This window comes from Sinohyriopsis cumingii, chromosome 6, assembly GCF_028554795.1.
Source record: "Sinohyriopsis cumingii isolate HCF-2022 chromosome 6, ASM2855479v2, whole genome shotgun sequence".
NCBI lineage: Eukaryota > Metazoa > Mollusca > Bivalvia > Unionida > Unionidae > Sinohyriopsis > Sinohyriopsis cumingii.
In genome coordinates, this window is record NC_142966.1 from 64,041,529 (window position 1) to 64,053,669 (window position 12,141).

At 36.5% G+C, this 12,141-nt stretch overlaps 1 protein-coding gene across 1 annotated transcript in view; it reads left to right on the forward strand.

The window, feature by feature from the left end:
- The window catches only part of LOC149797085 (uncharacterized), a 113,132-nt gene extending 102,362 nt beyond the window's left edge, over window positions 1–10,770 (forward strand). The window contains exon 3 of the mRNA XM_089961759.1: window positions 6,156–10,770. Coding sequence (XP_089817885.1) covers window positions 6,156–6,254 — 99 coding nt within the window. The 3' untranslated portion in view covers window positions 6,255–10,770. The remainder of the gene's footprint in view (window positions 1–6,155) is intronic.
- Window positions 10,771–12,141: the final 1,371 nt, after the last annotated feature.

Sequence of the window (12,141 nt, forward strand, 5' to 3'; positions counted from 1 at the left end):
GACCAAACACAAAGACATATATACATAAAAACAACTACTTTGTTTGAGTAGTATCTCTGTTTCTAAGACCTGTGGTTGATCCTGAAAAGGGCCTTCCGTTGTTGTCCTTGATCATATATGTTGTCGATATCCAGGGAAAATACACCTCCTTTCACGGGCTGCGAATGCTCCACACCTCTGTTCCCATCACTTCCAATACCAAGCGTAAATGCTGACCGACAGACAAAAGTGCTTCTAACGGAAAAGTGAGGATGTTCTCATGCAGTGGATGAGTTGCCTCGGCACTTCACGTTCTTGCTCTGCATGTTCTTGCTGTCATTGTTTCATGTCGGCCTCCTGCCTTCGGCAGCTCTTCCTTGGAACACTGTTTGTCGATGCGTACATTTTGGAGAAATTATTTTCCTTGTGGCAAGGCAGCACCTTGAAAAGCATGCAATACCTTTCAAGACAGGTGCTTCCAGGGCCGTAGAGAGCGATCACGGGCCTCAGGATAAGAAACACCCGTTCCTCTCCAAGTTCTTGTTCAAACATACATTTTCTTTTATAAAATTAAAAAGTGTTGTTCGCGGGGCACCATTACCGGCCCGCGCCCAGGAGATATATCCCTGGTTGCCTCCCCCTCCTGTCGGCACTAGGTGCCGCCGTACGAAGTCCGATTTAATAGATCGCCTAAAGTTTTTCCTCTTTGTCGGACTTCTTATCGATATACACGAAACGTGAGTTCACAAGTCACTGGAAAATAGATGCCAAAAATAAAAATGTATTTCCTTTGATGACAAGAATGCTTTGTCAAAGATCTCATTTCTACCAATATTCACGCTGACAAAATACACTTTAATAGCAGGAAGATAACGAGGATGTACAAATTCTCAGTGAACGTGATAGGTGTTTTCTCCTCCATCGTATGACAGAATTCCAATTACAATATACGTGATGCCGTCAGAATACGCAAACTGAATCATTTTGTTCAATTCAACATGGGTTCGAACACACATTTGTAAAGTTCGATTTCCTGATTCAAAGGGATGATGACAATACAGTGCGCCTCAACTCTGACGACCTGGCATGTGATTAATCATAGTTATCGAGTGGTTTGGAAAATTCGTAGTTGATTACAAAGAACACAAGATATTGTCTACAGAAGAAAAAAAACTGTTAAAAAAATTCCATCAAAAACAAAATGTCAACATTTCCAAAGAGTTACTTTTGTGTATGTCTTGTGAGAAGTCAGTCACACATGACATTGACAAAGAGTTCATTTTTGTGTCTGTCTTGTGAAAAGTCAGTCACACATGACATTGACATAGTCGGGGACCTCTTACTAAGATTGGTCCAGTCACTTACATCCTTCCAGTGGTAAATCAGCTGGTGTAGTTAACAAGCCTCAAAAACTTCTTGGAAAGTAAGGGTATATAAAGTGCAACGAATCTCTTCTTCACTCAGGGATAGTAATCATCAATACACACAGCTATTCTAACTTAACGAGTTTCATGGGCACGCACAATGTTTTCGTAGTTGCCCCGGTAAACGCTTTGCGACAGGGAACCTGCCGGGAACTGAAGTCCAGTATTCATTAACACACACATACACACACACACACGTGTGCGCGCTCGACATGTCTCGTAAGTTTAAAGGAATCGTTTCTTCGTGTGGAATCAGGTCTTTTAAAGCCCATGGAAGTAATCTTTTCTTATGAACTGTGTGCTTCATTGTCTTCCTCCAAATGAATTCGGTCTGTCACTTTCTGACCATTCTATTATTTATATCGACCTAATCATTGCATCCAGACACTAATAGTTACAACGCCTATGTATACAAATGGAATTGTTCATATGTACAGTACGTTCTTATAGCTCCAGAGGCATACTAAGAATCCTCTCCTCTTCTAAAATATCGATGGGGATAGTAATCTGGACCGACCAAAGGAAGGCAGTGACAAATCAGAGACTATCTGGCACGTTCATTATGACCTGCGTTTTATGCATCCATTCGTGGAGTTTCATGCCACAAACAAAGCACTGTAATGTACCTCCTTTCCCCAGGTAGATAGATCGTGCTCTAACTAAAGATTTGGGAGTGGGTTCTTCCAAACATGTGTGACCTTCTCTTTTGAACATCGGGAGTCGACTGGCAATATCACAATAACCAGGAAAAGTCTCAGGCAACGTGTTTTGCATATTTTATTCATTATTAGCACTGGACTTGTGATATCCATAGTGGCTTGCGAGAGAATGGATGACATCCATAGATGGACAAATGTCTTGCATCCCTTAAAGTAGTGGTTCAAGTTCGTGCTGCGTTTCATGTGTCTTCATTATTCCTTTGGTAGCTGGATCTATCATATTGTTTCTGCGTCGATTTCATCTTTTTAGGTTGAAGTCTCTTCATGCACTGATCGTTCTTTCTTTGAACTCTGTTCTTTTTCATTCTGAAGGGTGGAGCCAAAACTTTACCGTGTTCTGATCGGGAAATCGAACTCATTCTGGAAGATCTAATTCATTTTTTTCTAGCTCAAACGTACGTTTTGGTGATTAGGCAAACATACAGGCATGTGTGGGTCGTAAGTTCTGACATTAAAATCTTGATCAAATCCTAACATAAGGGCGTTTGAACACGATTTGCCGCTTGACGTTACGATAATTCAATGTCAGTACTTTTACTTTGAATATTCTGTGATATTGCCGTTATCTTGGCCACAGTCTTTCAGGTCCACCACTTGCAAAACTCGTCATGATGTTCCTTGGTTCACACTCCTTCAATGTGCAGTTAATTTCACCTAGGTTGATCGATGTACATGCAGCTATCAGTATCAAAGTAACGGACGCGGACTAGTAAGGGTTCCTACAAATAATACAGTTATGCATTTGGCTCTCACGTAAGCAGTATTACTCAATTTTAGTAAAAGTTTGTCTTCCTCTGTTCTTTCCTATGTGGTTGAAGTCGATCCCTGCTAGGGATCGCTATCATTTTTATATTCGTCTTTTATCTCGAATATAATACCAGAATGGATAGCCGCTCATTTTTCATTCAATTTAAGAAACTCGTTGACGTAACCTGAAACGAAACCATTGGACTAAGGTAGTCGTCCTATTGGTTTTGTTGTCTGTTGAAAAGTATCATATTACTAAATTTGTAACCACTGACATTAACGATTGAAAGAATGAAACTAGTGAAATCCCGCACATTCTTGTCAAGGAGCGATATTTCTTAACATCGTGGCGACAAGGCTGGGGTTGACTACATATTCCAGCACATGTACAACATAAGGGTTACATCACTTTTCAATCGCAATAATGACGCAACACGGGATAATACAAAATCGTCGGCGGAGAAACTTTACATTTAATCAAATCTTCCTACTGGAGAACGTGTTCCGTCAAAATTTCAGGATGTCTTGTAGGAAATAAAGCATATTTACACACCCAAGGATAGAGCGAAAATACATCTGTATATTTGAAATTTTCTTCTGGATAGACGTCTGCTTTGTACAACAAACTGTCTTGACGATACAAAGAATAAATGTCCACTACTCCGTAGTCTTCAACGATACCTAGAAAGTCTGGATCTGTTTAAAAACATTGATCCTAGTTATGTTCCCTAACTTTTTCACTATTTGGCATCCCTAACTTTCAAACCTCTGGTCTTTGATGCGATTTGTCGTAAAAATCTGCCATGATGAACATTGTCAAAGGCTTTATGTTCTCGGTGAAGACAACACGAGCGACATGAAATAAACATCCGTGATATTCGTACACGACTTGTGGATTTTCGAATCAGATCAATCAACGACATAAGATCAAATCATCACAACTACGCCGTTTATATTATGATGTGTTCAATTGTCTTTAGATTGGCACAATGAATATAACAATTGCAACGCTTTGTGTGAATATCGACTACTGACGAATCTTTTCGATTGAAATGGCTATAATGTCCATATCGGACCGAAAATATTTCAATATTTCGTCTTGAAAATCAAAAGGGTCCAGATTGTGGGTTTGATAATAGGCTCAGACAGCTTCTTGTTGTTCTGTCGGGGTCGTTGTGATGGTCTTCAGTCAAATCTGGGATCACAATTCGGTGATTGTCTTCGGTAAGGAAATATTGTGATGAATAGCCCCTAAGCGTTTCTGTCATTTCAACCATTTAAGGCATTTTATTCAAAGGCAAAGGCACAAAATCATGGAATCTTTTTACTGTAATTTCCTAGTTTCATAAAAATGACTTTGTCTCAAAACATGATGACTTGTGGAAATTCGGTTCCTCGTTCTGAAGCCAAAGAATATTCCAGAGAAATTGTGAACAATAACTGCAGCCTATTGAGGACTGTTGTAGCAACGATTCACGTCATCTTCATCCCAAGTGTCGTCTTTATTGACTCAAATGAACCAAGCAAACTCAGAATATTGTATCTACGAAGTATCATTCTACATCCCCATGCGATCACGCTAGTTCTGACAGTGATGCAATAAAGGTTGCGGAATACATTCGTGATAAGCACAGAGGTTAAGAACATGAATCTCAATATCTTGATAGTCAAAGTAAATAAAGATCAAATTTAACGATGGCCCCGTTTATTTGTTCGTCTACATGTGTATTACTGTGTAGATATTCCACCATTGTTTCTCCTTCCACTCCATGTGACATTACATCTAAGCATGTGTAAGTTTGAGAAGTAATTTTGTCTACTGCAGGTGTGACTGTTTCTTACTCTACCTCCTACATTACATCCCATTTAAGATGTGTTCTACTCAGGCAGATAGTGGGTCAGTCAGTAGGTGTAGATGCTGATCGGTAGGAGTAGGTAACGGAATGTCGTTATGTGTGTAGGGAAGTAGATGTGGGTCTGTAAGCATATGTGTTCGTCAATAGGTGCAGATGGTGATCAGCAAGTATAGATGCTGGTCAGTAGATGTGATGTTAACATTAAATTGCTTTTGAGGCGACAGTGACATATTTTAAAATGGTGGACTAATGTTAATTTCCCATTTAAACCGCAGACATTTTTATAACCCGGTTTTATAGCCTCATGTGTAAACTTCCAATGAAGTTACTGTGTCATTTCTGAAACCTGGTTTTAAAGCTTAAATCTTTAGATAATATTGAGGCCATAGTAGAATTTGTAAACCCGCTTTAATAGCCTTGTTGCTAAAGTTTTCATGCTGGCCACAGTGACATTTTTGAAACCCGCTTTAATAGCCTCGATGTTAAAGTTTTCATGCTGGCCACAGTGACATTTTTGAAACCGCTTTACTAGCCTCAGTGTTAAAGTTTTCATGCTGGTCACAGTGACATTTTTGAAACCTGGTTTTATAGATTCGATGATAAATTGTCTTTGTGCTCGTAGTCACATATTTGAAGGCCAAGTGATATACCTCCATCTCGTGACACCAGCAAAGCGTATGCCTCTTTGCTTGGTTTTGTTACGAACCGAGCTCTGTTCTGAAATTGCTATTTGACCCCAGAAGATGGGTTGGGCAGTTCAGTGGTGTAGCTTATGTTTAAAGTAATTAGACTATGACAATTTGTCAACCAGTGTTACATATATGCAAAAATATCCAGCAGGCGTATGTTTTGCATCAACGAGAACAGCACCAACAACCTCAATAATAATAATAATAATAATAATAATAATAATAATAATAATAATGATAATAATAATAGTATTAATAATAATAATAATAATAACATTATTATTATTATTATTAATAATAATACTATTATTAATTTAATTTTATTATTATTATTATTATTATTATTATTATTATTATTATTATAGCTCTTGTCTGTCAAATACATACGAGAATACTGCACCTAATGAAAGTGTATTAATCAACAAAGTTTCAGAATCAAATCATTATATTTGCTACTAACATGATTGATGAAATTACTAAGATTCATGATTGATGGATGGATGGACGGACGGACAAACAGACCAACAGACCGAGGGATCGAACGATAACTAGATAAAGGATTAACCATTGGATCGATGAATGAATAGTTGGATGGGTCGGTGCGTAAATTAATAAGTGGGTAAATAGATAAATATATTGATAAACTTATTTACCAATAATTACTTTGATTGATTTAAGAATGGCTAGATAATCATAGATAGTTCCAATGCTAAGATTAATACATGTTTTCTTAATTTTCAGACTCAAGTCCAGATAAATGGTTTAGAAAAGTCAATGATACCCTTAATGAGGGGACTTCGAACTAAACAGATGGAAAAAGCAGACTATGACACCTATTGACGGCAGAGTGGATAATTTAAAAAACGAACTCAATTAAAAACTATTGAAACTGCAAAACGCAATATTTTTCAAAAGACTGAATGTCTTGACATTATTTCAAGCTTTCGCCTATGGTAGGATGTTAATGGATTACGAGATTATCTTCTACAAGATTAAAAAATGAGACCAAATTTCCAGACAAATTGTAACGAAAAGGTACTTGGATACCCTTCGTATAATATTTTTTCCAAGCGGGTAAGAAGCATGTTATGATGACCCTTTGTTTAAATAGCTGTTTTTCGCCACGGTAATTTATATATATATATATATATATATATATATATATATATATATATATATATATATATATATATATATAGCAAATGTAAGATATATGGAGACTTGTACATGAAAATCAATACTCAGAGAGGAGCTACTGTTCAATGAGAGAACATGCATGTGAAACATAAATTAAATATGGTTTCAATAATTTTTTAATTCATCATCTATTGAGATTCGAGGTTATTGACCAATAGCCTTGCCTTCACGCATGCACCGATTTCCATAGACTCTGGAGTTTGCACATCGCCATAAAAGGGATGGAACCTAGTGGTGGATGTTCGCATTAATGCGGAGCCGACACGTTCGCATTGCTACAAATGTAATTAGGTTTCATCACTCCGAATTCCACTGACAGAAAACACAGAAAATTTGATTTAGTTTAGTACGATAAAAGTATACACCCGAGAAATAGAAAGTGTTAGCCAGGATCCTGTAGGATGCTTGGCAATACTAAATTAATTTATATATGAAAATTATAATTATTATTATTATTATTATTATTATTGTTGTTGTTGTTGTTGTTGTTGTTGTTGTTGTTATTATTATTATTATTATTATTATTATTATTATTATTATTATTATTATTATTTTTAGTAGTAGTATTGTTGTTGTTGTTGTTAGATAATTTGGTTTTAATTCGTACTCTGATGAGATTTGAAACCGGGTCTGCATCTTCCTGTAGGATAGTCCTTTCCATTCTCTCTTGTGTATATTTGTAACTTTCAATGTTACTATATGCCTCGATTTCTACCATATGTATCCGTAGTGACTGTGTATCACGAATACTTTTATCCACGACTATGTTCCAACGATTTGTGGCGACGTGGCCTTAGTCTAGAGGGTATATTGGGTTGATAAGATAAAGCCGCGAACCCGAATTCAAATTTCATGAAAGGACAAATTAAAGAAAATTATCAGACCTATATGCTAACTTTCATATTTATACATTTTCATCTCGTTTCTTTGTACAATAATGTCAAAGATAAAAATAATTTTATAATTTTAGAACATTTATGAAAACTGAAATTAAGGTCAAAAAATACTAAACGCACAAGAATATTGCATCTCGTGATCCCTTCAATCACGTGTGATCTCTTCACTTCGCTTGTGATCTCTTCAACCCACATACGATCTCTTCAACTCACATGTGACCTCCTCAACCCACATGTGATCTCTTCAACTCACATGCGATCTTTCCAACTGTATTCTCATTATTTCCAATCCTTCATGTACAAACTTCATAATGATAGTGGGCATTCTGTCAATGAGACGATCGAGAACCTAAAAACAAAAACTATGAATTATTTATTATATTTTAGCTGCATATGTGGCGGTAGTGGGTCGGATATCTGTTTTCATGCTTAATATTTCGAATGAAGGAATTAATGTTTTCGTCATATTTAACCATTGCTGACTTACGATAAATAAAACCTTGCTTCAGTGTGTGCTCTGGCACGTAATTAAAATTTCTAAATATGTATTGCCGTGGATTGCAAATAATTCTTCTTTATTATGTTGATTTGGCATGTCCATTTTAATCACGACTGCTGACCATATGTTTGCTACAAAACGCATGCCTCTAACATTTTGCTGCATTCGTGGGTTGTACAAATTATCTAAGAGAGTTTCTTCAGTGGTATGTTAAGGATTTTGAAGAACCCCGTTTAATTGCTACAGACCTGACATATATTATTCCCTAGAAAGGAGTCATAAAAAATTGAAATACTTAGCTTTTGTGATGTTTGATAATCGTCAGCACTAATAGAACCTTGAGAAATGAATCCAGTTGGGGATATTCTTCACGTAGCTTAGTAGCCAATTTGGGACAGCCTTTACGTAGTCTAGTAGCCAATTAGGGAGATTTTTTATGAAGTCTAGAAGCAAATTTGGGACATTCTTTTCGTAACCTAGTAGTCAATATGGGATATTCTTTACTTAGCCTAGTAGCAAATTTGTGATATTCTTTATGTATATTAATATTGAGAGAATGAGTTGAAAATTACATATTTCTTATTTCAGTACGTTCTACTATGTGATTAACGTTGAGAGTATATGTCCCACTACCTCCCAAATCTAACCCTTCCGAAGACGAAAGTTTGTCTTTTCTGTCTATAAGATTACAGACCAAGCGCAATAACTCTTGGCCGCTAACTTCCCTTGCTGCCTAAAGGTGGCGCCAGTTTTAAGCTTTCGTTAGTGAACGGAAAAAAAATCGTTCACTTCGCCTCCCAAAACCAAGTGGATATTTGTGCAATTTTGATTCCATCCATTGCGGATTACGTTATTTTCCGTCTTAATTGGACAGGTTGGGAATTCGCATTATTGTTTTACGTAGAATGTACCCACAATACCTGGTGTGTACTACGATATTGCTTACGGACAAGCATAACAAAAATGGAATGTACGTAATGAGATGCTTACGCTGAACTGTGTTGCTCTACTCATATCACTGTGTGCAAAATTACACTTATTATTAGGAGATCGAGTAATTTCGAGTAACTCTACCTATTGAAACTTAATAGCCATGTTACAAAGTTTGTCCGTATACCTTGTCGATGTGGAACTAATTTCTACACTGTCATCCGTACGACCGACTCGGGTACCGACTGATTTTTATCAAAAAATATCCAGCTTCGTTTCCCTGGTACCGGATCCCGAGGTCTGTCCAAGGGCGCTATTTCTTTCAGTAGGGAGGGACTGCGAAGTTTTGCCTACCCTCAAACGATCTTTTTTTATTTGATTTTACAGAACTTGACAAGCCAGCGATGCAAAATGATTCTGACTGTTAATTTCTGTTAGCATAAATCCTGGATCAACAATCCTCTCTCTCTCTCTCTCTAGTATAAGATCTGCCCAGACCAAACAGGCTCGGACCCACATGTACCCAGACAATCGTATCCTTCACACTTTGCTCTTGTCCAGAGAGCCTGGCAGCAGAAAAATTCAACTCTTCAGCCTTGAAAAGAATTGCACGAGATAAAAGGCACTCCACTTCAAGGGTATACGAATCGAAGTGGCACGTTTTAAAATACTGGTGCAAAGTAAAAAAAAAAAAAGCAACAACGTCCTTTTGAGTTCCTTCGTCCCACAAGCAGCTGTTTTTTTTCTCTCTCCCTGTTCGACTAGAAAAAGTTGGGTCCAACTACTATCAATCGAAGGAGAAGGCAAATATTTCAGTAAATTATTTCTTCTTGAACACGTACTTGATCACAATACTTTAATACTCTTCCATCCTCAATGCGATGCGAGCATCCTGTTACATGATGTTCCGCTCAGGTTAACTAGCGCCACCTATGGGCTGCAAGGGAAGGTAATGGGCAAGAGTTATTGCCCATTATCTACTTAGTACAGACAGAAAAGACGAATTTTCGTCTTTGGGAGGAATTGGATTGATATCACAAGGTTACTTTGTACTAAACCAGAGATGAATTAGTCATTGTATATTTTACATAGTATGTGCATTACAAAACAATGTGTAACTCTAAATTATACATCTTTGCTTTTTTATTGGATAATTCTAGAAAGATAGTTGCACTTAGGATGCTATACCAGATTTGGTTATTATGAACGTAAACAGACATGTATTATATGGCAAATAAAACGCATACATGTATGAACAAGAGAATAATGTGCAAAATTCGCTTTCCTTACAAATATGATGCCCAATTACGAGAATCGTGGGCTTATGTCTTTAATGTACGTAGTTTTGTTAGATCAAATATTGTTTTCTATTTTTATGTTGCTATAAGTTGTTTATTTTTATTAATATTCTTTATATGCTATTCTGTAACATTTAGCCGATAGCTTATGTATAGAAATGTTAGAAATACTTTTAACTCTTTAACGTCTATAAACGTATACACTAATTAATATTTTACACTGCAGAACAACAGTGTCATTTAAAGGTATGGTGATTTAGAGGAAGTGACTAGAGTAGAAAATTTGCAAAACAAAAACTGAGTTGAACCGTATTAGTAAAGCAAGAAACAAAATACGGTCTGAAAACAAGAGCTCAAATTCAGATAAACTGAGTTTAAAGGCGCACATCAGACTTTTATTGAGGGTAAATACTACATTTTCGTGACTAAAAAATGGAAATGAATTATTTTATTTAATGCAAATGCAGACTTATATCTCCTATTCGAACTCAATAAAGACGTTCAGCGTTTCCGTATCAAAACCCAGGAAGGAAAAAGTTTTATTCTTTAATGTACCAAGCTGAATGTTTGTAAATCTCAGTGTTCTTAAAATTTCAATAAACCAAATAAGTAACTTATAATGAAAACCTATAGAAGTGGGTTCGTGTAACAAATAGAGAACCACATTTTGTTCCAGCTCAAAGTAAATATTCATTTGATATGGCTTTCGAATAAATTTCAGCCTTCCTGACGAGACATATATATATATATATATATATATATATATATATATATATATATATATATATATATATATATATATATTTATGTGTTTGTGTGTGTGTGTATGTATGTATGTATGTATGTATGTATGCATGCATGCATGTATGTAACGTTCCTTTCCGTCCAAAACTGTCCGACATATTTTGCACGATTCGTGATGTAATAGAGGTTGAAATCGATTACATCCTGCACATGAGTGAACGACTGCGCCGAAATAATATCAACGTTTTTATTATTCGGTTACGAAAATGTTTAAAGCTTTCGAATACGTCTGTTCCCATCCCCTCAAAACATGAACCGATTGTCAACGTCTCTTTCAGTGAAAGAGCTAGGTGCTACACACAGTAGATTAACATGTGAATAATGTATCAGTATGTTCCTTAGTACGGACAGTTTGCTTTTATTTTTCTCCATTCTTGAGCTTTGGGAGCTTGACACAAATCAAAGAAAGAGGATGGACGCCAATGAAGATATGTATTTCTGATTGATATAATGTTTCTCATTTATCAGTGCACGTTCAGCCGGTCGGTTTCCTTCTAATCTAAAGCTCGGGTCCGACATGTAGCATTATGTTCCAAACAGTCACATTATCCTGACACCAGGCCGACCAGTACTAGCACATACCTCTTAATGCTGAACGCCTAGCGAGACAGCTACCAGTACCATTTTAATAAGTCTTTGGTATGACTCCACTGTGGTTTGAGCCCACCACCTCCCGCATGCAGTGCGGACGCGAGAGAGAGAGAGAGAGAGAGAGAGGGAGGGAGGGAGAGAGTGATATATTATCATATTTGAAACTGTGTGGAAAATGGGGATGAGGTGGAGAACAGGGTGAAGTGTGAAAACTGAACTCTATCTGCACCGACTTAACGGGCTGATAATGTTTGATTTTATATTGTAGGAAGGCGAATCAATAATAAACCAGTTTTCAGATCCTGATTGCAGTTCACGCGTAGGGATGGAGTTGAACAAAGAGACTAAAATTTCATCATTAATTCAAATTGTGTATATCTGAGAATATGCGTGGGGATAATTAAATATAGATCGGTCTCATTATTATTATTATTACTATTATTATTATTATTATTATTATTATTATTATTATTATTTCTCAAAACATCAACAATAAATCTAGCTACAACGCA